The sequence below is a fragment of the Vitis vinifera genome, chromosome 7 (genome assembly GCF_030704535.1).
Source record: "Vitis vinifera cultivar Pinot Noir 40024 chromosome 7, ASM3070453v1".
NCBI lineage: Eukaryota > Viridiplantae > Streptophyta > Magnoliopsida > Vitales > Vitaceae > Vitis > Vitis vinifera.
The window spans coordinates 28,741,157-28,767,593 of NC_081811.1; the positions used below are offsets into that span (position 1 = coordinate 28,741,157).

Here is a 26,437-nt window from a genome sequence, read left to right on the forward strand (position 1 = left end):
AGGTTGGGCCGGGCCCAAAGACTTTGCCCATTTTGGGATGTGCCTGACTCAGCTCTGTATTTTGGGGGCTAGATGAATACAAATGAGATAGTTTGGGGCTAGAAAAGAAAATGGCAATAGCTAAAGGACCTTTTCCATAAGATATATTTACAACAAGTCCTTTTCTTGTGCCAGGGGTTTTATTAGCTTTCGAACTTCACCCCCCCCTCTCTCTCTCTCTCAACTCTCTCTCTTAGGGTTTCGTCTTTATCATTCCTTCAACAGCAAATCAGCTCGATTTCTAACATCCTCTCTCTGAATCGAAAATGGTACTTTCTCAATTACTCGATTTTTCCTCAGATCTCAGAAGGATTTTCTCCGATGAACTTCGGAATCACCGTTTTGTGCCTTATTTTTTTTGAATTTTCAGGAGGCTCAACGTAATTTAGATGCGGAAATAGAGGCGCTGTTGAATGTAGAGAAGCAGATTAGACTCGCCGGAGACGTCTCCGGAACCAAGAAGGCCGTCACTGATATCCTTCAACTATGCTTCGAGGCCAGAGCGTGGAAGACCCTCAACGACCAGATTGTTCTTTTATCGAAACGGCGTGGCCAGCTTAAACAGGTAAACGAAATAACTTCTCGTTTTGTAAGAATACTGTTGCATTTTTGAATTGAGTGAATAATTAACGGTAGTGGTGATTTCATTCCATTTCTTTTTAATTTATGTTAGTAACTAGTTATGTTAAAATCTGTATGCAATTGTGTGATCGATTAATAAATAATGCAGTTTGGCGGTTTTGAGAGATTCGGATTCATCTTGTTCAGGGCAGTTCAAACTGTATCCAATTGTGTAATTAGGGAAGAAGTATGGAGTTTTAATTATATTCAAGAGATTAGAACCATTAGGCCGGTTGAAAATAAAATTCTGCTTTTCATTTTTTCTGACTTCTTTTAATAGAATGTTTTATTGGTCATGCTTTTAACTACTCCTATAACCACTGGGAAACCCAACTCATCCACTGGTTATGGACATTGGGTGTTCTGTTGGAGTGTAATGACTAGTCTTGCACTGACTGCATAGGGGCAGAGGGTAATGTTCTGGGTTCCCTTATGGATAGGTCAGTCTTTGTTTCTCTTTTCCTTTCACTCTTTATTGGGCCCAGGATGGAGCCTTAAGGCTTTGAAGACAAGTTTTAGGGGTTAGTACCATTCCAAACATGGGTGGAGTAAGAAGGCTGAGGCCTCCATTAAATATGAATCTATTTTTTTGGATTAAAAATCTATGAAACTAGGCATGAGACTTTGGAGTCCTGTGAGACCCTTACTTTTTCTCTTAAATTTCAAACAAACTTCAAAACTGGATAGGAATTTCAAGCTGATATAGGCCCTCAATGTAGGTATGGATGTTGCCCATGTGGTGAACTGTTTACTTAAGGTTGTTTTTACCATCTATAAATAACTTGTGGGAGCTAATTTTTTCATATTTTTGAAGAAACTTGTTTTGATCCATGATTTCAGTCTTCTTGTTGCACTCCTATGTATTTGCTGGCCCTTTTTGGAGTAAAAAAGTGCTGCCATACCTTTATTTGGTGATCATTTCTATGGGTTGCTATTTCATGGTTATTTTATTTTTGCACAGGCTGTAACTGCAATGGTCCAGCAAGCTATGCAGTATATTGACCAGACACCGGATATTGAATCTAAGATTGAGCTCATTAAAACACTTAACAGTGTGTCTGCAGGAAAGGTCAATACATATATCTATAAGTTTCAGCTTATATTATGTTGGACAATGTTTTTTTTTGTTTTGAGCTTTTTAGTTAATTATATCTGCATTATTATGTAGATATATGTTGAAATAGAGAGGGCTCGGCTGATCAAGAAACTAGCAAAAATAAAGGAAGAGCAAGGGCATATAGCTGAGGCAGCTGATTTGATGCAAGAAATTGCGGTCAGTTAAAAATAGAGTTACCATGGGCTTTTTATTTTTGGTATTAGAAAACACTAACCCCGTTGTTTGTTTTTATATTACACGAGCACTTTGGTTGATGTTACTTAATCACAGGTGGAAACATTTGGTGCAATGGCAAAAACTGAAAAAATTGCATTCATTCTTGAACAAGTACGTGTTATCTTCTTTCATTGTTCTTTTAATTACTTCTACCATTTATTCTTTTATTGTTCTTTTAATTACTTGTACCATTTATTCGTAACTTATTTTATTTTTGGGTTCAAAGTTGATAATGCTACTTTTTATGTAATAATGTTGAAATTACTTTTCAGGTCCGGCTGTGTTTAGACCGCCAAGATTATGTTCGTGCACAAATTCTCTCAAGGAAGATCAGCCCGAGGGTTTTCGATGCTGATTCTTCAAAAGAAAAGAAAAAGCCCAAAGAAGGTGATAGTGTTGTAGAAGAAGCACCAGCTGACATTCCTTCTTTGCCAGAGTTGAAGCGCATCTACTATGAACTGATGATTAGGTATTTTGGGTGCCTTGGTTTCCTTATTCCTATCTTTTGTATTGCATTCTTGCTTTGACTGCATGTAAAGGTGAGAGCTTTTTGTTATTTATTCAATATAATTTCCTGGTGGCTATTTTACTTAAATCTTGAGTTTAATAGGAAAGCATCACTGTCCCATATGCACCTTGTATAAATTCATACTTTTTCTCAGAATCATTTTATATTGTGTTACCTATTTATATATTCTAGGAAATTGTGAAAGTACCACTATCACAGAAGAGAAGTAAAATATAAGTTTAACCTGGTATATTGCCAATATATTGGTTGATATCATCATATATTAACCTACCCAGATTAAAAAATAAAAATATTGTTATAGACTGTTCCTTACCATTCTTCCACTGTGTTACTAATGATTGGTTGAATTTGGAACTCAGGTTCTCTTGGAAATATGTTGGGTCTGAGATTGGGTTAAAAATGCACTAAGCCAATACTGCGTTATGACTCTTTATGATCAGGGAGAGTGCAAAGAAAATCACAGAACTTTCAAGTTTAGTTGCTGGTGACTCATAAGTACCCAAGTCCTATGAGGCTTGGCTCAATTGTGTAGGGGTTGGGATGGGAATGTGCGAGGTTTCAGGCTCAATTCCCAATTGGGAGGGAGAGTTTCTTACCTATCAAAAATGAAATAAAAATTAAGGTCTTTGTTTGTTTTCATGTAAAATATTTCATGTTGCAAATGGTTTCCCATGTAGAATCTTTTCTAACAATTGTTCTGTCGAAACTTGAGAGTCTTGAGCATGAACAGTTCCCTGCAGTCGGCTTATAGAAAGAATATGGAAACTTTCTTCTTTTGAAATAATGGCAAAAAATAGAAAAGAAAAAAGAAAAAACCATAAAAGTGGTCCATGATTAGTTGTACAGAGAAACTAAGAGAACTTTTACCTAAGCATGCAAATTTCTTGGATTTAAGTTTAAATTGGCTTAATTGGCATTCTTTAGTGACTTTGTTTTGATGAAGGTAAAGACAATGGGTCAAACAACAACATTGGCTACATTGCACACTTCTGATTATGTGATAGTTAAGTAGGTTTTAAGCATTTCTTTTTGGATTTTGTTAAGCATCATATAGAAGGGAATACTATGCCTTTGATTGATTTTGTTGATTGGTTAGGAGCTAAGTAGTTGTGGGCAGGTGTTGTTTTCCTTTGGTTGCCCTCCTTTCTTTGTTCTTTTCGCTTGGCTCCCTTTATATACTTCTGGTGTACTTCAGTGGGCTTTAGCCTTTCTCTTTTATATCACCTGATTTCTATATCTATAATATATTCTGTGTGCTTATAAAAAAAGGTTAAGTAGGTCTTACATGCCAATTTGACTGCCATAACAAAGTAGGTGACTAATAAAATTTAGAATGTGCTATCTTATGGAACTAGTTCCATTCATTCTGTGTAGAACACATGTGATGTGAAACTTGTTAACAAGGCTACAGGATTGATCATGAAGTAAGCTCACAATTTGTCTTGGAATGTCGTGATTAAATTTGCAAGTACATTACACAGGCACACACAACATGTCATCCTTTCTTGGAGGTTTATATCCTTTTAGCTTCTCAAATTAGATGTATCTGTGCTTTTGTAAAAAAAGAAAAAAGAATGGTATGATCTATGCAAATCATCTCAGTTTTTGCAAGTTAAAAGGGATTTGAAAGAATAACTTTGTTACTAGCATTATTTTTTCTCAGAATAAGGTAATCTATGCAAACCTTTACAATATAAATTGTGTAAGTTTCAAGTGAATGCTTTGCATCTAAGATTTGTTGCATAATGGCCTATATTGAGTCCTTGTTTATATTTTTGTTATACCAAATAGATGTCATTTGGTTTTTCCTACTTGTGTAGGTATCACTCCCACAGCAATGATTACCTTGAAATTTGTCGTAGCTATAAGGCGATATATGAAATCCCATCTGTCAGAGAAGATCCAGCTCAGTGGATACCGGTAAAGAATCTTTTCCATGTATGCCTTTGCCCTTTTGTTTTTTTGGAGCAACTCTAACAATCTGCATGTAGGTCCTGAGGAAAATTTGCTGGTATTTAGTTTTGTCACCGCATGACCCAATGCAATCAAGCCTTCTTAACTCCACCTTGGAGGATAAGAATCTTTCTGAAATTCCAAATTTCAGGCATGTCTCTTGTGCTTTTTGTGCATCTCCTGTGGGTTTTTCATCTACATTTAATTTATTCTATACATTCTTTTATTGTTATTTGATTCTTTTTTTTTTTTTTTAATCATTTGTTGTATTATCACAGGTTGCTGCTGAAACAGTTGGTGACCATGGAGGTTATCCAATGGATAAGTCTTTGGAATATGTTTAAGGATGAATTTGAAAACGAGAAGAACATGCTTGGGGGCTCCTTGGGTGACAAAGCTGCAGAAGATCTAAGACAGAGAATAATTGAACATGTAGTGTTTCTCTGTACATTTAGTTCCATACAATAATTTTTTTGATCATTTGAGTTTTGAGTTATTGGGTAATTATTTGTATGCAAAACTGTCTTCTTTTCAGAACATCCTTGTTGTCTCAAAATACTACTCAAGGATAACGTTAAAGAGACTTGCAGAGCTGTTGTGTCTTAGCGTCCAGGTTTGCTTAAATCTATATTCCAGTGCATTTCATTATTAGTGTGAGAAATCCCCCCTTCCCTTTTTTCACTCATTTTTTTAAAAGCAGTTGTATTAAAAGTGCTTAATGTAGGGCATGCAAAAGAGCTATTTTGTATCTCTTTCAGTTGTTGTGGCCCAGTATCCAGATATTTTATACTAGATATATGTTCTTGTCCATTTCATTACTGGTTTGGAATCCTCATCATTGTCTTCCCCCCTCTCCCAAACCCCAACACACACTCACACAACTTTTGAACGCATGTGTTTTAAACTCTATGTGAGATATCTATTTGTGCAAGCAGCAAAAATCTTATGTTTTTCCACACATACACACAGAGAGAGCAAAAATCTTATGTTCCCCCCCCCTTCTCTCTCTCTCTCTCTCTCTCTCTCTCTCTCGTGCATGTTAAACTTTATATGTGCTTTATCCATTTGTGCCAGGCACAAAAATCCTATGCTCTCTCTGAACTATTGTCAATTTGTCACTCGGTATCTTGGTTTTTAATTCTTATTCTTTGTTCTATTCTCCTCCATCTCTCGTTCTCTGTCTCACACACAGACAAACTTGTTCACTCACATGCTTCTTCCTCTCTCTCTCTCTTGGACACGTGTGTGCTCACATGCTTTTTCTTCTCTCTGAATTGCTGTGTCTCAGCATCTCTATTTTTGATCTCTCTCGTGCTGTGAGTTATTGTGATATTGTCCTCCCCCAGTTACACCCACACTTGGGAAGTTGAAACTTTCTTTATTGCATCCATTTGTTCAGTTTTGGTTGCACTTACTTTCTCAGCTGGTTATCTCTCTTTGTAACACTCAATTTGCCTTTCTTGGCCTCTGTTGACTCTCATTGAAATTTAAACTCCATATGCTGCATCCATTTGTTGCAATTTTTATTTTTTGTCTTGTTTAATTTACTGGTCTTCTAATTTCAGTTAAACTTTTGGGCCATCCATTTCTATCATTTTTGAGTCAAAAACCTAACATTGGAGATCTTGAGAAAAGCAATGTTTTCCCCATTTCAATTTTTTTCAACTAGCAGTATGTAGAGATTTTATAAGTTACTTTTGTAAATTATAAGCATGTGCATCACACTTATATGAACTACAATAGAAGAAAATTTTGGTTATCTTTGTTTTTTTTTTTGGTTTTTGATTGCTCACTTAAGCCTCTGCATTGAATGACCTTTTTTCCTCACATTTGGGATCTTAGTAATGAAATTCTAATATTGAAAGATCTAACAGAGGGATGTAGTACCTTGTAGAGCAAGAATGGTGTAGAAGGTTTTGTGGAGCCAAACCCAAGGAGTCGAGGCTTGAGGCTTTGTTGGGTTTGAGGGTTTTCTGCCATTGCTATAGTGTATCTGCTGATCAATTTAATTTATTGACTAATTCATCACAAATATTCTTGTATTTTTCTGCACCTGGTTGGTCAGTGAAGCGGTCAGAAGCCATCTCTGTATAAATATCATTTGCATTTACTAAAATCTGTTTTTCTCTCACTATGAATGATTGTCACAAATCCCGACTAATCATTGACTCTAAAAGGAGGCTTAGGGCACCACAAATTGAGATGGGGGAAGGCAGCTTGTTTCCTGACTCTGCTTCTCATTGGTTTAGTTCATCTGCTGTTCAAGTTCATTTGATTTATAGGATTTGTTAAATTATTATAAATTTTTCTCATGGTTCTCCCAGACACACCTCTTTTCCTTGATGGCAATCTTGATCTCATTTAATTGATAGAATATGCAATATTCTTTTGATTCTCACAACTCCTCCACCTCTCATTTTGTTAGCAACACGATTATGTGGTTACCTAGAACTCTGATTTGCAAGTGAACATTTATGAACTTGTTCCATCTCAGGAAGCCGAGAAGCATCTCTCGGATATGGTCGTGTCCAAGTCACTGGTTGCAAAAATCGACAGGCCAATGGGAGTCGTCTGTTTCCAGACGGCAAAGGACAGCAATGACATCCTTAACTCATGGTCAATGAACTTGGAGAAGCTGCTTGATCTTGTGGAAAAGAGTTGCCATCAAATCCACAAGGAAACCATGGTTCACAAAGCTGCCCTGAAAGTTTAAAAATTATGATGTGACCAACTACTGGTATCTCTCTCTCTCTCTCTCTCTCCAGATTGTCTTTCCCCAATGCCAAAATAAATGACATTGCTTCTTTTCAATCTACTTCTTGCAGGGAGGCCCAAACTCTGTTGGTTTCGTGGACTGAGCTAATTGATCAAATATTAAGCCGTAATTTTCTTCACCCTGATCGACCAGGCATGCATTTAAGAGGGTTTTTTTTACCTGGAAATTTTCTTTTGTTGGAGGAGGATAGAAAAGTTGATATGCCTCTAAAACTTGAATCTTAGAATGTTGTATACTACCGGCACATTACCCTTTACCACTGACTTCTGGCAGGAGCCAAATTGGGATATTCTTTGATAGCAGTGGAAAGAAATTTGAGTGCTTTTACTTGTTTCCTCCAATTCCTTGGCTTTGTTCTAAGATTGATTACATTCTTCATGGTTTATATTTTATGCCCTTTTAACATTTTTTCTTTTTCCATTTTTATCAGTATTTTATCGGTTTTGATTGTTACTGTTCTATGATGATGATGATGATGATGTTTATGGTTATCATCCTGATTCAAATCCCATGGTTTTTAACAAAATTTGACTGCTTCAGAAGAAGGTTTGTTCCCAAAATTCAGAGAATGGTGCTTGGTCAGGTCCATGGCAGGATGATGATGAAAAACACAAGGGCAGGCATCAATCCTTAGCCCAACTCTAATAAAAGTAGTATGCTTTTTATGGATGAAACTCTCAAATGTGAGTGGTTTTATATTAGTAATGTTTCAAAAATATTTTTAATAAATTTTTAATTTCAATTAAAATCAATTTCTGCCTCTTGGTTTCTTGTTTGGTAAGAAACCTAATCAATGTCTACAACAATAAATTTCTTCTTTCCAAAAGCTATGCTTTGGATTTTTTTATTGGTTTGGAACAGAAGAATATTTATGCTGGAAACAGAAAGTTTGGTGGTTATAAAATCCAAAACACAGAAATTTTTTAAGTACAATAATTTAAAATTTAAAATATTAAAAATTATGAATTGCCACGTTTCCTCAAGGACGTGGTCAACGCACATTAAAAAAAGTAAAATAAAGCAAAAAACAAAAAAAATACCATTCTTTCAAAAGCCAACAAGAATACCTTGCCAAGACGCAACGAACTCTTCATCTTCAATTCAAACCATGACTTAAATTATATTTTATAATAATTTATTATTGATTTAAAAGAAATTTAAATAATAATAGTAAAAAAAAAAAAAATCCTTATAATTTTAAAGTTGAAGTTATAATTTTTATTTATTTATTTTTTAAATAGTTTTTATATAAGTATACGAATTTGTATCCAAAAAGTATCAACTTGTCTCCTATAATAAAAAATTACTTAAAATTTTGATATTTTGTATAAAAATATCATACTTTTCTCTTTTACTACTATTAAGGCCACGTGGAAATATCTATTTGGCAAAGGCAAAGATAGATGCATGTGTGGAAGACTTGATCGAGAAGACGAAGGGTAAAAGGAAACTCAAGTACACATCAGCTCATCAATTATTTTGGGATCGCCGTACAAACTTTCAAATATGCAAAGATGAAAAGTTTGTGGTAAGTTTGGACTTTGTGGTAGATCCTAAGTAAAGTTCCCTAATTCACATTTGATTACAGATGGCAACTTAATTAATGTGGGACACGTGCAATAGCGTGATACACACATTGACCATGTGGTCTTACTTCTCTATAATGAATGGTTATATTTCTTGTTTTTTTTCATCACCAACCCACACAGAATCTTCACATGTTCACACAAACTCCTTTAATCACATGCTGCAGACACAACAAGAAAACGTCAAAATCTAAATTTGAACAACACCCTTATCCAAACCAAATGAATAAGACTTTGACTCGTTACAACTGTGGTCTTTATATATATATATTTAAAATATAAAATTTTAATCTCATAAAAATTATACAATATTTTATTATAATTATTAACAACTTGGTTAAGTTTTTAAAAATAGAAAACAATTGTTAAAAGTTCATAACACTATTTGATTATTGTTCTCTATTTTTCAGTTTTAAAAAATAAAGAGAAATAAAAAATAATTTTTAAAAAACAAGTAAAAGTTATTTTTATCCGTTTTTAAAAACATAAAATAGTTTTTAAAAATTTATAACACTATTTAATTATTATTCTCTTTTCTAGTTTTAAAAAATAAAATGAAATTGAAAACAATTTTTAAAAAACAAGTAAAAGTTGATTTCACAAATTTTTAAAAACAATACAAAAACACACTTTTTTATTTCTCTTTTACATAAAATTATTATTTTTCAATTTTTTTCGTTGAACAAATCAACTCCAAATTAAACAAGACTTAATGTGTTAGATTTATTAACAAATCTATTCATTTTTTAAACTAATTTAAAACTCAAATAATAAATTCATTAATACAAAAAATTTATGAATATAATAAAGTATTTTTTTAACATATAATAAAGTAGTATATTTTCTACTAAAAATATAATTTATGGTTTTATTATAATATTACTATTTATATTTGATTAAAAACCATATATTTTTTAATTTATTTATAATTACAAGATTATATTAACTTTTGTTAGAAAAATTATGCCAATCCTACCAAGGTAATCGCTTTAGAGGGGGGTGAATAGAGTGATGGTTTTTTTTTGCAAATTTAAATTATATGAATGCAAAAAACAATTATATGCAAATATATAATAAAACAATATAAAGATAATCGCATATAAAGTAAAAGAGTAGAGAAGAGACAATGCAAATACAAGATTTTTATAGCAGTTCGACACAACCCAGCTTACGTCCACTCTCCTCTAACTTCAATTCCAAGCTTGAGGTTTCACTATTTTAAGGTTTCCAAACCAAGCCTTTAAGCAATAAAATTGGATTATGGTTCCAATCCACCCTTTTAGCTCTAAGCATCCTTTACAATTTTCAAGAGATACCCTACTTTTGAAAATCCCTAAGTGATATCTCACACTTAGATTTTTCCTTTCATCTCAAAGATTTACAAGTAATTTCACAAGATCCTATTACAAAACTTTTAGGCTCAAATGTATAAGAAAAATTAGAATTGAAAGGTGCACTAATGATATGCAAGTTTTAAAACAATAGTGCACTCAAAAACACTATTTCAAAGCTCAAATATATTTAAGAAAAGTTTAGGAAGGTTAAGATATTGAAACAATGAAGATTGAAGTCTTTTTATAAAAGAAAACAACTAAACTAGTCATTAGGAATTCGACCAATCAAGCTTTAATTCAGCTAGTTGACTAGCTGTTAGCATTTAATGTTTGGTAGGTAACCGTTATATCTCAACTGGTTAAGGTTTAACCTTGACCGGTTGAACAAGCATCTAAAAGAGAGAATGTTTTTACACTTTTCGACTGGTTGAGCTAAATAGGTCAACCAATTTCTTATCCGATTCATACATAATTATAGATTTAATTTTTTAAAATAAGACTTAAATTGAATTTGATTTCATATTATTATAACTTAAATTTATAAAATTTTTATAAAATAAAAGTAAGATATTGTTTTTAAAAACAATACAAATTCTTTCATTTAAACAAGACTTTTGTTTTTTGTTTTAAAAAAACTATTTTTTTAAACATCTTGCCAAACAATCTTGTTTAAAATTTTTTTTAAAAAAAATTGTTTTTTATTCTCTATTTTGTAAACAATTTTTAAAAATAAAATTTTAAAAAAACCGCAAAACGGGCCCTAAATCCCATGAAATATCATTATCCAATTTGTATGGGTTGCCAAAAAAAAAAAAAAAAAGTTTTTGAAAACAACTTTTAATTATTTTTAATAATAAAATTTTATTTTAAAACTCAAAAAATTATTACAACAGTGTATATATTATATAAAATGTAAAAAAATCTTATTTATTATCATGTTTTCGGTATTGTTTATCAAAATATTTATGAAAAATATCCTAAAACACTTTAGATTTATTATAAAAAGTACTCTATTTTAAAAACAAAATTTTAATAAATTTTAAAGATAATATATTTGTGTTTTAAGCAACAAAAACTAATTTCAAACAAATTATTAATATAAAAAATATCTTTCATATTTTTTCATATTAATCACATTTTTCATATATATATGTATTTACTTTAATCACATTTTTAAATTTATCACATTCCAAACTCAGATTAGATGGTAATAACTTTTTTTTTTGGCTAATAATACATTTTTATTTCATATAGAAATTATATAATATATCAGTGAATTTTCCAAATAAATAAAACTAAGAGGGTGTTGAAAAATAAAAACTATGTATTTTTTATTTCTCGTATCGAAAATGAGATGAAATCAAATACAAAAGGCCGAGTATGATGTATCCTCTGATTCTAATGGGCTGTTTGGTGGGTTTATTAGAACAATACAACTAATGCATAAAATCAGGAACAGAAACAAACGAACAATCTAGAGGAATCAGTAATCACTGGCTGGTGTCCGACCATGGCGGTGCCGGAATATCTGCTCCACCACTCTGACCGGCGGACGGAGGCTGTGGCGGAAAAAACGGGGAAAAAGGAGGTGGAGATGATGAAGCAGATGAAACAGAGGAACCAAGAGGAGAAGAAGAAGACAACGAGGACGAAGATTGTAAAGGAGAAGCCAGGCGCATTTGGTCTAATAAATTCATGGGCTGCCTCGGAAAATAATCGGAAGAGCTCGAACCCATCTGAGAATAGTTGAAGTAATCTCCGGGAAGCTCAGAGCTCCGGCTCCGGTGAAGTGGTTGAGATTGAACTATGGGGTTGGTGTATGAAGGAACCGAGAAAAGGGTTTCTGGAGAATCGGAAATGGCCAACTGGGTTGCCTGAGAACCGGAGGGAGATGGCCGGAGCTGGACGTTTTCAGGGAAGTTGAGTTTAGCTTTGTTGCCTCTGAACCGGAGAGCAGCCTCATCATAAGCTCTTGCTGCGGCTTCAGCAGAGTCGAATGTGCCCAACCACACCCTGGCAGCTCTGTAGGGATCCCTTATTTCAGCTGCCCACTTCCCCCATGGCCTCTGCCTCACTCCTCTGTATCTCCTCCTTGGCTCTCCTCTGTACGTATCAACATACTCATATGTGGGAACCATTAATGAACTCTCACTGGCTGCCGTTGTATTCGTATTCAACACCGAACCTTCTCCAACTATTTATACATATATATAGAACAGAATAAGAATAAGAAAATTTAACCAAAAAGTGATAAAGATTTTAGGAAGTTCACTATTCAACTATATATAGATATGTCATGTGTATTTACTACATGCAAAAATGTTTGAAGGCTTTGGGCTTCACATTCTTTATTACTTTTGTCATTTGTCTTCCTCCACTTAATTATCCCTCTCCAAGGTTGCAAAAATATGATTTGAAAGAGTGTATGTAAAGAGGGAGGGAGCGAGAGAGAGAGAGAGAGCCACCTCTGAAAGATGATGATCCTCCATGTGAAAGATCGCCAAAAGCTCTAGAAATAGTGGAAACTGATTCAGAGACATGGCCTTGATCATCTCGTCCTCTCTTGTGGCCTGCGCCCCACGAACAAGAACCCAGCAAACAACAGGGGTCAGAGCCAGTCTGGTTCACCAGATCATCAGAAACGTGGCCGGCCACCACATTGGTGAGAGCAGTCACCATTGCTGACATCTCCCTCTCTCTGTTATGCCCCGGAAACATCACCCCTGAGGCAGCGCCGCCGTCCATCTCATCGTCCCTGACCCCCTCAACCCTCAATCTCTGTTCAGATTTTCTCGCGTTCGCCACCTTCAACACGCACATGAAACCCAAAAAACCTGAACCCCAACCCCACAATAGCAGTCAACTATCAATCTCCTTCGTTCCCAGAATGGAACAGCATTTATATAGAGATCAAGGCTTGATAAGAACCGCCAAATGGATCTTCCGATGTAAGGAAACAAAAAATGGTGTGGACACACTGGAGGGGTTTGACAAATTGGTTTCTTGGAATGATAAAAACTGCAGATAATGGTGACAGAAAAAGGATATGGAAGCTTGTAGCAGGAGGGTCAAAAAGGACCGGTGTGAACGAATACAAAAAACAATTGAGGAAGGTGGAAGTCGGTAACAGGCAGTGGGAATGGGGTCGGTGGAGATTTTAGCGCCGACAAGGAAGCCCGGGGGGGAGGGGGGGTTGTGGGCGGGTTTGGCGGTTTGAGGAAGTGACTTGTTGGCAAATGTCGACAAGGGTGAACCCATCACAAGTGTCCAAGTTGGAGTTTATGGATTTGGTTTTGTAGGGGTTTGCAAGTGGCGGTGATGACTTTGTTTGGATGTCTAGCTGATCTGTTTGGTTTGAAAGAAATGTTAACAATGGAGGGTTTATTTGTTTTTTTTTTCAGAGAGAAAATACATGGGAAAAATGATAAGGAAAAAAAATAAAAAAACTATTAATAAATTATTTTTATATGTATCTTCACACTTATTTTGTTTAGTTTAAAAATGCATGTATGTATAATTAATTTTAATTATATTTGATTTTTTTAATATTTTTTTCTTTCTTAATTATTTCTCGTGAACAAAATATAATCTAATTTTTTATTTCTTTTTTGAATTGAAAATTCTTTTTTCAAGTTGAATAAGAATTTTTGGATATATGCAATAATTTTATTTTAAAAATTAATTTAAAAAGGGCATAGAAATTATTAAAAGAACTTGTGTAAAATGTTATTTGATTAAAACTTTCATTGTAATTATCCTTATTTTAAACCATCTCTATTAGGTTATTAAAGCTTTATTTTATCTTTAATTTTGAAGAAAAATGCTTCCATGGTTGGTAAATATTCTCAAGAAAATAAAAACATTATTTGGATCTTATTTTTAAGTTCAATAAGTATATGGTTAGGGCACTTTTGAGAATGATTAAATTTTCAAATATCTAACTTTCGGATACATTTCCTTTTAAAAAATAAATATTTAAAATTGGCTTTTAAAAATATTGAGAATCGTTTTGAAGTGAAGTATGAATAATTTGGTTGGGATTTTATGAAATATTTACAGCATTTTTGAAACTTAAAAATTTTATGAAAAGAGAGTTCTTTACGAACGATGAACACATATAAACGCTTCTTAAAATCATGGAAAATTGAGCTTTTAAGATACGTTGGACAATTTTTCAATTCGAAGTACTTTTAAAGTGTGTTTGATAATATTTTTACTCGAAATAATTTTAGAAAAACTATCGATCAAATATTTTTTTATAAAACACTATAAGTAATTTTTTAACACTATAAAAAGTGTTTTTGAAATTTTATCGAATACCTATTTATTTTAAAAAAACATTTTTCAAATTAAAAGAACTTCCTAAAGTCAATGTGAAACAAATTTTTAAAGTTCATTTGACAATGATTTTAGAAAACACTTTTAATCTTTCTAACACTTGAAATATTTTATCGTTTAAGTGTTAAAAATATTAGAAACGTTTTTTAAAATCACTCCAAAACACACTCTTATTAGAATGTGTTTGATATTATTTTTGTTCTAAAGTGTTTTTAGTGAAAATATTTTTTGTTTTGAAAGTGTTTTTAAGAAAATCACTTATCCTTTTTTTTTTTTTTTTTTTAACATTATAAGTAAGTTTTTAAAAAATTAAAAACTATTTCCTAAATTTTGTTAATTACTCGATTGTTTTGAAGATTAAAAGTGTTTCTTCGACCATTATCAAATGGACTCTAGTAAAATTATTTTTTTTTTCAAGTATTTTTATAAGAATTATGGCAAATGATTATTCCAAAAATAATTATTAAAGATATTATAAATTTTTTTTACATCAAAATACAAAATAAATTTTCTTAAAAGCATTTATTATGAATACAATAATTTTATAATAAAATCTTTTTAATTATAATTACTTTTAAATGGTATCTTAATTTTATAAAACAAGGCTATAACTTTAAAAGTAAAATTGCTTTTTGTAAAAGGCTTTTTTTTTTCTTTTTTTCTTTTGCTACTATGAGAGGTATTTTTATTTTATAATTTAATTTTTAAGTTTAATAATATGACATTTAATATGATTAAAATAAATAAATAAAAATATTATGCCAGAAATCACAATTGTGAACCCGTCAAGCTTATTTTATGAGTAACAAGTAGGAGATAGCTCAGAGGTTGGACCAAGTGACCAACCCACCGCCCAGAGACAAGGATTAGATCCGTGTGACTCCGTGTGGAGCCAGTAGCGGCAATGTCGGGTGATGTGGACGTATTGGATTGGTGATTCAGACGGTGGTCAGCGTTTACTTTAGTCAAAAGTTTGACAAATGATCCGTATAGATTGTCAGTTGTGATGAGTGATCTGGCGATGTGCACTACCTCAAGGCTCAAGCTAACTACTTAGTATTCACAAGAGATTTGATTATTTAAAAACTTTATTAAAATAATAATAAAAATTGCAAGAATTTACGTATATTATTTGAAATATTATCAAATTTAATCTTAAATCCTAAAAATAAAAATAAAAATTAGCCACATTACTTAATCAAATGTGAAATCATTTTAAAAATATATTTATTATTCTCTATAAAAATAAAAATAAATTACAATTTTTTAAGAATAATTTATTTTTTAACAAATGTTAATAAAGTAAAACTAAAATTATTTTCAGGAAATTGATAATTAGGTTTAAAAAACAATTATTTTGATTTAATGAAATATGAATAACTATAGAAAATGTCAATTGGGATTATATAAATAAATAAATTGAAGTTCTCAATTATTCTTGTCAAAAGGAAAAATAGTAAATAATAATAAATAAATAAATAAAAAGCAATTCAAACAAATAAAAAAACATTTTTTTTTCATTTTCAACTCTAGCCCATGTGGGGAAATTATAATAAAATTATTGTTATTTTATTATTATTATTATTAGATTACCATTTTTTAAGGGAAGGTCATAGTCAAAGTTGAGAGCTCACATGGCCAAAAATTTATTACCCTTACAGTGAAGAATGAAGATTCAGATGTTGAAAGTGATGAAGTAGTGGGAAAAAAATGGTTGAAAATCCACCCACTGTGGCATTCAACAATGCTCTTTAAAGTCCCAATATTTGATTTTTGAAAATTTGACTTTGTGGGTTTTTTTTATTTTTTATTTTTGGGTTTACCCTTTATTCAAAATTATGTATTATGAAAAAAAAAATACTAAATATTTAAAATGAAATAAAACCCTCTGTTGGAGATAACCTCTATTTTTTTTTGTTTAATATAAAAAGAGGAGTATTTACTAGTTGTGGCTAAAAATGTTTTTATTAAAAGTAAAGATATTTATGATTTGGTTATGGGAAATTTGAGAAAAAATATAAAGGAAAGTAAATAAAGGAGAAAAATAGAAGGAAAGAAAAAGTGAAAAAAAAAATTTTAATTGTATTTAAAATTAATAAATTATCTTTATATAATTTTTAAAGTTTATTTTATTTATATTTTTCTATTATATAAAATTAAATAATTTAAAATACATAAATTTTTAACTAATTTTAATTATATTTGATTTTCTTTCATATTTTTTATATTATAAATTTTTTCTTAATACTTTCTAGAACCAAACATACCTATATTATATTATGTGGAAACACTCAAGGAAAATAATGGTGTTAGTGCTTATAAAAATATATTTTAATACCTTTTTTTAGTAATGTGTCATAAAACAAAAAGAGAAATGATTTTTAAAAGAATTAGCTATCAAATAATTGTTTATAGAAAATGATGAAAATAAAATAAAAATATATTTAAAATCAATATGATTTTATTAATTTTAATTTATTTGATTTTTTATTTTTTGTATAATAAAACAAAATATGAAAAAGCCCATTTACTTAATATATATATTTTTTTCTTTTCTTAGTACTTCCCTAAATCTAAACATAAAAATAATTTTTTTAATAAATCGCTTTCAAAATCTTTTCAACATCATTCCCAAACCACTCTTAAGTTATCAACATAAGAAGTTTTTTTTTTTTTGTCCTACTAAACATAGAAATGTCCACCAAAGAAGATGGGGCACCAAATTCTCAGAGCTCCTCTTCTTCTTCTCTCTCATTTTATTTTTATTTCTTTGTTTCCTTGTGTGATATGGATGGAAGGGGGTAGAATAGAATGGTGTTTACTTGGCTATATTCAAAAAGCTTGACCCTATATGTAGTGGAAGTGAAGGGTGGACCATTATCTTTGTTTGCTTCCCATCAAATTGCCCAAATTTCAACTCTACTATTAGTTTACTTTGAGGCTGCTAATCTCATGCTTTGATTCAACAAGATTGGCATTTGATTAAGCTATTAGCACATGGGCATCTTCATCAGCCTCCATGTCACAAATAATTTTTATAAGTTCAACAGTGGAAGGCTTGAAAGATTAATTTGGACCTTCTAGACCTTTGGGGAGTCTTAAAAGCCTTCTTTGCATCTCAAAATAAATATTTAAATACAACTCTCAATCATATACTACATACTTTTTTCTATCGTGATTTATCTTTATTTTGATATTTTCGAAAATATAATAAGACTTATGTCTTTTAGTAAATATAGTATTAAAAGATGAAAATATTTTTTAATTTGAAATTTAACCTTACTTCTTTAATACTGAAACTATTGGTTTTCAAAAAAATTCGAGGGAAAAAAAAATAAAAATATATATTTAAAATCAACAATTTATACATTAAACTTATTTAATTTATTTTAACTTTTTAATATAAAATTTAATAATTTAAAAATATATAAATTTTTAATTAATTTTTAAAAAATTTATAATACAATTGTAAAAAATATATTTTCTTTTAATATATTTTCTCGCTCTTTCACTTCACTCGTGCCTCAATTGATAAAAAATTGACTCTTTTTGTTATGGGAGGGAGGGAGTCAGGGAGAGGGAGAGAGAGAGAGTGGTTTAAAACTCCTGCCACCAAACAAATCTCTTGTCGACCATCTAGAGAGAGAGAGAGAGAGAGGTTTAAAATTCCTGCCACTAAGCAAATCTCTTGTCGACCTTCCTCCTAAATTATGGTTTTTATAATATAGTTGTGTTCACTTAAAACAAGAGAAAAGTAGGCGACATACTTTGATAAAATTAGAACAAGTCCAAGTTTGACATTCTTTGATAAAATCCAAGTGCCCATCACACACACTTTATGAATCAAAGTAACCCACAATTGATTGACATTTTTAGATTGTTTTTCCTTTTTATTCTGAGAAGAAATAGAATTTATTTTAGTAAAAGCTCAAAATGACACCAGATTTTACATATCTCATTTCCAAAAACTAATTTTCACATTTCTTAATTAAACACATTTTTAATCAAATAAAAAAATAAAAGTAGAAAATGAAAACTATAAAATGTTTTTCAAATCAAACACAACTTCAAATTTTAGGTTTTTTGTAAAATGTTATGTAAAATAATTAAAAATGGTCCGAAACTTTCACATTATATAAAACACAAATCGAAAAAACTATTTTTCATATCTGAGTTATTAAAAAATTGTTTTATTAATGATAACTTTGGTATTTATTAAAACACGTGACCAACAACATTATATCACTTACATATTTAGATATTAGTACTTTATATTAAACCCGATCATACCCATTTATTTATATTTGGCATCATTATTTTATACTTTAATCCTATCATTTATAACATAAACTTTTTTGGTGTGATTTTAACAACAGTTATTGTCAAACAATTATTATTATTTTCTTTTTGGGGAAGTTAGGGCTAAGATTCAACAACACTCCAATTGTCAATTCAAACTCAAATTGGTTCAAAATAAATCATTAATTGGCACACATGCAACTCCCAACCAATTAGGGCAAATAATATCTCCCACCAACACCATGCTTTTGACCCAAATCTTTGATCCAAGGGGGATGTTTTTCCAATTCTTGAACCACACCAAAAAAAAAAAAAAAAATATATATATATATATATATAAAGTGTTAGGAAAACCCCATTAAGAATGTAGAGGAAGTTCAATTTTGACATGTTCTCTTTTGTTTTTTAGTTAATTTGCCTATGGTCATGGGCAGCCTCTTTTGTCCAGTTCTAACACCACAGCAAAAGGGTTCATACTTTTATAGTAAATCCGTCATCTTATCTTGCAGATTTCTAGAACTTTCAATTTGGAGATGGTCAATGTCAATGGCAGAAAATGTAGAAAACGAGAGCAAAAGGCCAAGCATAAAAGGAAACAAAATGAAGCTGGTTTTAGGTTTGTGACTTCATGGATGACACATGCTCTTGAAAATATCCAGTCTTCTTGTTATAACTTTATTCATGGTGGAAATTAATCTTTTTTTTTTCCTAAGAAAATGGTATGAGACCGAATCTGAGTTCGGGTCAATATTCAAAATCTTCCTCACTTTATAATATTGCGTTTGATAGTGATTTTAAAAAATATTTTTAGTCTTTCTAACACTTGAATGATATAAATTTTTAAGTGTTAAAAATGATAAAAATACTTTTTAAAATTACTATCAAATGAATTCTAAATTATAAATATGAGCTTAAAAGATAAAAACACTTTTTATTTTATTTTATAAGAAAATGTTTTTGATGTAAAATGGGTGTAAACAAGCTCCATGGATGGAGGGTATTTTCGTCCAAAAAGATGTCATTCTTCCAAAGTAAGCATTTTAATTAAATAACCCTAAATCACATGGACAAACAAAGAGAGTTACTTCATCAAACAGGTCAAGCAAAGCTAGTTTGGGTATTGGACAAATGTCCACACCATCTCCTTTAGGAGGATTGATTTAGCAGAGTGGTCCAAACAACTTCGATAATGATCAATAATGATAGTAATAGGGTGGTCGCCATGGTCCAACCTAAGAGCAAGCAGGATGAAAGCTCAAACAACCAAGTAGAGATATACAGATGTATCATCACCAAAAACAAAACAAGATCATTATTGAATTGGTCCCCTTGTTGAATTTCACAAGTGACTTCTCACTACTACATGATTTTAGTGAATTTCACAATCACAACAATTGACATGGGCTGCAGAGCTTCACCCAAAGAAAAATTGCCTTTTTTTGCCATGAAACAAACATATTTTTCTTTTTTTCCCTGAAAAGGATGTCCACGTTTTACCCAGTCTTCCTTATGAATAACTTAGGGCCCCTCTGCTTGTTCAAGATTCATTGACGGTGGTATGTACATGGAATTTTAGCTAACAAACGCCCAAGACTTAGCTTTCTAACGAAGGCAAAGCAGCCTATAGGAAGCTACAGGGTCAACCCAATTGTCCAGTAGCAATAATGAGTTAAATCATCAATGAACCACAAATTGATGGGCTAGAGAATGAAAGTTTATGGGCCTCGATGGTTACATTGAGTGAGGCATGGGCCATAGCCACTACAGACAAAATAATGGAGGAAGTGCGACCGAACCTTCAATTGACCATCTCGATATATGATGATATGTCGTTTTCTTTGAGTACAGAGGCCTGAAATTCATAATATAAAGCATTGAAATTGAGACAATTTCCATTTATATTTGCCATTGAGGATCCTAGTTACCAACAAATACATATCCAGAAATACCAACACCATTTGTAAAGCTATACAGAAAGTTGAGGTTAATATAAACTTCCATCTGAATACTCAGATGTAAAACCCATATCTTAAAACATTTAAAAAAGCCATTTTTATGAGACTGGTGAATGGGCAAGCGGTCTTCGTCTCAGAGCATGCTGGAAAGGAATCCCAAGCAAAAGCAACCCAAGTGCCAATTACTTCGCATACAACTCTTTAACTTCCACAAGCCATGCATTCTTCACGATTTGTTAGGGAACATACCATTTGTGCCATTTTGGTATCATCATCATCTGCTGTCTTGGTCCTTTCCTGCATTGCCAACGAACAGAAGAATTTACATCTCAATAAAATACACAAGTTAACTGAGAGGGTAAAGACATAGCAATTAACCAGTAATCACCTGGAGAATAGAGGTGTCAACGGTAAATTTGATGGCATCAGCTGCAGCCCGTGACCGTAGATAGTACATTCCTGTTTTCAGGCCCTTTTGTGTCCATGAACAGGAAGAAACAACATAAGAAGATTAGTAAACCACTTTATGAACCATTACAGCTATGCATCATCAAGCATAAGTGAAAGAAGTTGATACCTTGGACCATGCATAAAAATGCAAGGACGTAAGTTTTCCAAAATTTGGTTGGTCCATGTGTATATTCAGGCTTTGACTCTGGTCTATGTAGCATCCACGGTCCACAGCCATATCAACCAATGTCTTTTGCTTGATCTCCCAAACAGTCCTGATTGCAAGAAATTGTCTTAGTACAGAAAGGAGTATAAAATGTGGGTAAAAAGAAAGACAAGAAACAAATGATAAATACATACCTATAGATGACTTTCAAATCCTCAGGAATTTCAGACATTTTTAGAACAGAGCCATTCTCATAAATTATCTGGTTCTTAAGAGTAGGTGACCAAAGACCCATCTCAGTTAAGTCATGAAGAAGATGCTTGTTTACCACAACAAATTCACCACTGACAAAGAAACAAGGAAAGAGGAGACTTAGATGGCAACAAAAGTACTAAATCTTAGAAAATGAACAGGTTAGGGTAGCAAAACAAACCTTAGAACTCTCCTACTGTAGATATTGGAAGTATAGGGCTCAAAGCACTCATTGTTTCCAAGAATCTGGCTGGTTGAAGCAGTGGGCATAGGTGCTACAAGAAGTGAATTTCTTATTCCATTTTCTGATATCATTTTCCTAAGAGCATCCCAATCCCACCGACTTGAAGGAGTTACACCCCACATGTCAGGTTGAAGAATTCCCTACAAATACAATGGATATCTAAGCAGCTAGAACATAGTAGTCTCAATTACAACATGGATAACTGCCAATCTTTTTGGGCATTTTTTAAAAGGAAAACTTCATGTCTTGTAGAATTAAACTTCAGAGATGCATCAAGGGTAGAAATGGGATAGGCAGAAAGAAGATTGTTCCTAACCAAAACAAAAAGGCACTGCAATAGAACAGACATTCATATATAAGCAGTCACGGAGCTCCCATGCAGTGGCATAGAAGTTCCTATCAACACAACATACCTTACTCACTGGACATCCATCATAAGTCTCATAGGGGCCTTCTCTCATAGCCAACTCACAAGAAGCCTTTAGAGCATGGTAGTATATGGTCTCAAATATGTCTTTGTTAAGCTGTTGAGCCTGCAGTCAATAGTCAAATTAATTATCACAGCTAAGTATCATTGGAATCCACAGGAGCACAATGAAGTATTTGCCCTGCAAAATTAGCTTTACCTCTGGTGAATCAAATGCCATGCCAAGCAAAATGAAGGTATCTGCAAGACCCTGAACTCCAAGACCAATGGGTCTATGACGCAAGTTTGACCTTTTTGCAGTCTCTACCGGGTAGTAGTTAACATCAATTATTTTGTTCAGATTTGATGTAACTATTGCAGTAACCTGTAACAAAAGAAAAAAAAAAAAGAGTTACATGCTGATTTTTTTATATGCTAATAACACAAATGAACAAACAAAAGCAGAAACATATGTGCTAAGGTAAAAAATATCAGACCTCTGCTAGTTTGTCAAAATCAAAAAATCGATTCTTAGAACCTCTGCTCCCAACAAGCTTTGAAGGATTTGATTCCATTGGAACCCCCTAACCAAATAGAAAATTACAAATCAGAACAAAGTAATTTTGATACACACATGTCAATCATATGACGCACCTTTTCTCTAACATATCGCGGTAGAGCAATTGATGCCAAATTGCATACAGCAGTTTCATCAGCACTGGTGTACTCAATGATCTCAGTACATAAGTTTGAAGATTTAATGGTACCCAGATTCTGTTGATTACTTTTTTTATTGCAAGAATCCTATAAGAAGGGTAAGAGAAAAAGAGAACAAAATTAAAACATAAACCACCAAATAAAAAGAATCATGGGAGCAGAAATGATTTTGCATAGAATTTATAAACCACCTTAAACAGCATATAGGGGGTTCCAGTTTCTATCTGGGATTTCAAAACTTCAAACCAGAGATTCTGTGCCTGGACAACTTTCTTTGCCTTGCCCTAAGAGCAAAAAAAGAGTGAAATTAGAAGTTAATTTTGACAAAACACAAATAGAAATCACATTTCAAAGAAACACAAACAAAATCAGAATGATTACCTCCCTTTCATACTGGGTGTACAGATCCACAAATTCTTGACCCCAACAATCAGCCAAACCTGGAGCTTCATTAGGGCAAAACAGGGACCAATGCCCATTACTCTGAACTCTTTCCATAAAGAGATCAGGTACCCAAAGAGCATAAAATAGATCTCGAGCCCTATGCTCCTCCTGCAAAAAAAAAAAAAAAAAAACAACAACAACAGATATTATGGTTATTTGTAGTTCAACACCTGCACATGGTGAAGAAAGCAGATACAATAGAACAAGTGAAGATATTTAAAAACTAAAATAACAGAGAATTTCACAAATCAAGGTCATATGACAATGATCTGAGCCAATCCAGCCATACCTTTCCATGGTTTTTCCTAAGATCTAGAAACTCAAATATGTCAGCATGCCATGGCTCCAAGTACACAGCAAAAGCACCTGTATGCAGAGATTATCACATTTACACAAGGCACAATCAAATTTTTGAACATTACCCTCAGCAAAATAAAGCAAGGTTTAATGATTGTACCCTTCCTCTTGCCTCCTCCTTGATCAACATAACGGGCAGTGTCATTGAACACCCGTAGCATAGGAACAATGCCATTGGATGTCCCATTTGTTCCACGAATATAACTTCCTGTGGCACGAATGTTATGAACAGAAACACCAATTCCTCCAGCAGACTTGCTGATAACAGCACACTCCTTTAGAGTGTCATATATTCCTTCAATACTATCATCTTTCATGCAAATAAGGAAGCAGCTACTCAGCTGTCAGCACATAACAGAACACAGAAATTAGCAAAGACCAATGTACACTGTTCAAGCAAAGGATCCTAACAGCATATTCCACAATCAACTAATAAAAGTAATAAATAAAAACATAAGAAAAAGAGGAAAATGGACAAGTTATATAAAATCTAGTTCATGTGCGTGTGAAACATACTTGGGGCCTTGGTGTTCCTGCATTGAAAAGAGTGGGTGAAGCATGAGTGAACCAACGCTGAGACATTAAATGGTATGTTTTGATAGCAGAATCAATGTCATCCTTGTGAATTCCAACAGAAACTCTCATCAACATGTGCTGAGGCCTTTCTACAACCTTCCCTTGAATCTTCAGGAGGTAGGACCTCTCAAGGGTTTTGAAACCAAAGTAATCATAATCAAAGTCCCGGTCATAAATGATTTCACTGTCCAAACGAGCAGCATTCTGAAGAAAGAAGAAATAAACAAATAGAATTGTTGAGATTTGTGTCAAGGACCAGCAATTCTATATTTCCAAGTCAAGATCCAGACATGCACACCACCAGACAAATGCCAGGCCTTGTCAAACATAAAACATGAGTAACAAACTTCACCAAAGAAGTCATAAACCAAAACTCATGTAACATGACCACCAAAATCCTAAAATTTTCCAACTGCTAACATGTTTTGGCAAGGACAGTATAATAAACAATATAACATAATCATTTTCTCACAAACAACGTTTTCTCTAACTATGTAGAAGAGTACAAAACTAGAATTCCCATTTTAGTTGAATTTTGATAAAGAAATTTATCAAATGACAAGTTGGAATACCTTCATGATTATTTCATAAACATCAGCCGCAATCAGAGGAGCCTTCAGCCCAGATCTCTCATTAAAATGATTGTACATCTCTTTGATCCTACAATGACAAAGTAGATTTCAGCCATTTTCCCAAATCAAAAAATAGAAAAAAGAAACGCAAGATTAATGGAAATTTTGAAGCACCTACGTCTCTGAAAATGATTTCTTTGTGTTCTTATGCAGATTTGAAACAACGATCCTTGCAGCCAACTGTACATATCAAATGGTCACATAAATCATTAAAATAGAAACAAACCCTTGTATCTTCAATTGTGAATCCCATGAAAACCATACAAAGGACGGTCAAGTATTCTTTGAAACATAGATACAAAATAAACCAAACCAAGATCCAGAGATTTCTAAAAACTAATCTCAAAATCAACTAAACCGGGAATCAAACACTAAAAATAAAAATAAAAAATAAAAGCCAAAGGGCCAAAATTTGTAATTGCCAATCATAACAAGAACCAAAAACTTTTGACACAAAATCAGACTAAACCCGTGACCAAAAGCCCAAGAAAATGAGGAAAACAGAACCAAGTTTCAAAAATGACCACCCATAATCAATTAACCTATGTATTTAAGACAAAATGGAGAAAAAGAAAGAAATAAAAGGAGAAAAACCAACCGAGGCATAATCGGGGTGATTGGCAGTCATAGCAGCGGCGGTTTCAGCGGCCAATTCATCAAGCTGGCTGGTAGTGACGCCCTTGTAGACCCCAGCGCACACCTTCTGAGACACAAGCACGGGATCGCAGTGATCTATACTCAACCCATAACTCAGCTTCTTTAACCGGGCCGTGATCTTGTCGAAATGCACCGACTCCTGACGCCCATCTCTCTTCACCACATACATTGTTCTCGAACTATTTCTTACTCAGGAATTCCGTCGAACAGGTTCCTTGCACACCCACTACCAGCACACCCCCATATCTATATATATATATAAAGAACCTCCACAAGAAGTGTGCGAGAGAAGATAGAGAGTTTGAAATTTGTAATTAGGGTTTCCCTCTACATGGGTTGGTGGGGATTTTGAAGTTTTCCCGCTAGAAAGTGAGGGCCTTTTTGGAGCGAATGGCGCGGACGGGCGCTGGCAAGTGCGGTGTTGAAGGCGTAGGGACCACTTGTTGCTCCTTTTCTTGTTGTTTCTTTTTCTTTTTCCTTCTGTTAATTACAAATTTATGCTAATGCCAACATTTGAGACCATGCCTTGCCGCTCTTTTTCCTTTGGCGCGGGTTTTGTGTTCATTGGTGGAGGACCACTTCAAGAATTAGGATTTTTTTTTTTTTTTTAATTTCTGTCACATTTTTCTTATCTTATTCTTTTATAAAATATCTCACATCTTAGGGTAGACTAAACCTAAATCCTCAAGCAAAAATATGAATAAATGTCATTAGGGTAATCAAATTAAGGTGTAAATAAATTATACGGGTACTTAATTTCCCTTGAACCTTAT

The 26,437-nt window shown here is 32.7% G+C and overlaps 3 protein-coding genes across 3 annotated transcripts; 1 reads left to right on the forward strand and 2 right to left on the reverse strand.

The window, feature by feature from the left end:
* The first annotated feature begins 94 nt into the window (after positions 1 to 94).
* LOC100256032 (26S proteasome non-ATPase regulatory subunit 12 homolog A) lies at positions 95 to 7,656 on the forward strand. Its single transcript, XM_002278213.4, has 12 exons — positions 95 to 308; positions 410 to 604; positions 1,622 to 1,729; positions 1,829 to 1,933; positions 2,048 to 2,104; positions 2,266 to 2,462; positions 4,343 to 4,442; positions 4,514 to 4,626; positions 4,754 to 4,907; positions 5,011 to 5,088; positions 6,970 to 7,212; positions 7,301 to 7,656. The coding sequence occupies exons 1-11, from the start codon at positions 306 to 308 to the stop codon at positions 7,186 to 7,188; spliced, it is 1,329 nt and encodes a 442-aa protein (XP_002278249.1). The 5' UTR covers positions 95 to 305; the 3' UTR covers positions 7,189 to 7,212; positions 7,301 to 7,656.
* A 3,821-nt stretch (positions 7,657 to 11,477) lies between these two features.
* Positions 11,478 to 13,431, reverse strand: LOC100264647 (ethylene-responsive transcription factor ERF110). Its single transcript, XM_002278190.5, has 2 exons — positions 12,637 to 13,431; positions 11,478 to 12,365 (listed from the first exon to the last, which is right to left on the reverse strand). Exons 1-2 carry the CDS (start codon positions 12,989 to 12,991, stop codon positions 11,662 to 11,664), a joined length of 1,059 nt encoding a protein of 352 aa, XP_002278226.1. The 5' UTR covers positions 12,992 to 13,431; the 3' UTR covers positions 11,478 to 11,661.
* Positions 13,432 to 20,675: 7,244 nt separating this feature from the next.
* Positions 20,676 to 26,209, reverse strand: LOC100261117 (ribonucleoside-diphosphate reductase large subunit). Its single transcript, XM_002278166.4, has 17 exons — positions 25,606 to 26,209; positions 25,126 to 25,187; positions 24,948 to 25,035; positions 24,316 to 24,579; positions 23,900 to 24,140; positions 23,732 to 23,808; positions 23,380 to 23,550; positions 23,190 to 23,282; positions 22,936 to 23,085; positions 22,779 to 22,865; positions 22,502 to 22,666; positions 22,289 to 22,408; positions 21,813 to 22,015; positions 21,574 to 21,723; positions 21,341 to 21,488; positions 21,152 to 21,235; positions 20,676 to 21,060 (listed from the first exon to the last, which is right to left on the reverse strand). The coding sequence occupies exons 1-17, from the start codon at positions 25,831 to 25,833 to the stop codon at positions 20,965 to 20,967; spliced, it is 2,427 nt and encodes an 808-aa protein (XP_002278202.1). The 5' UTR covers positions 25,834 to 26,209; the 3' UTR covers positions 20,676 to 20,964.
* Between the last annotated feature and the right edge of the window lie 228 nt (positions 26,210 to 26,437).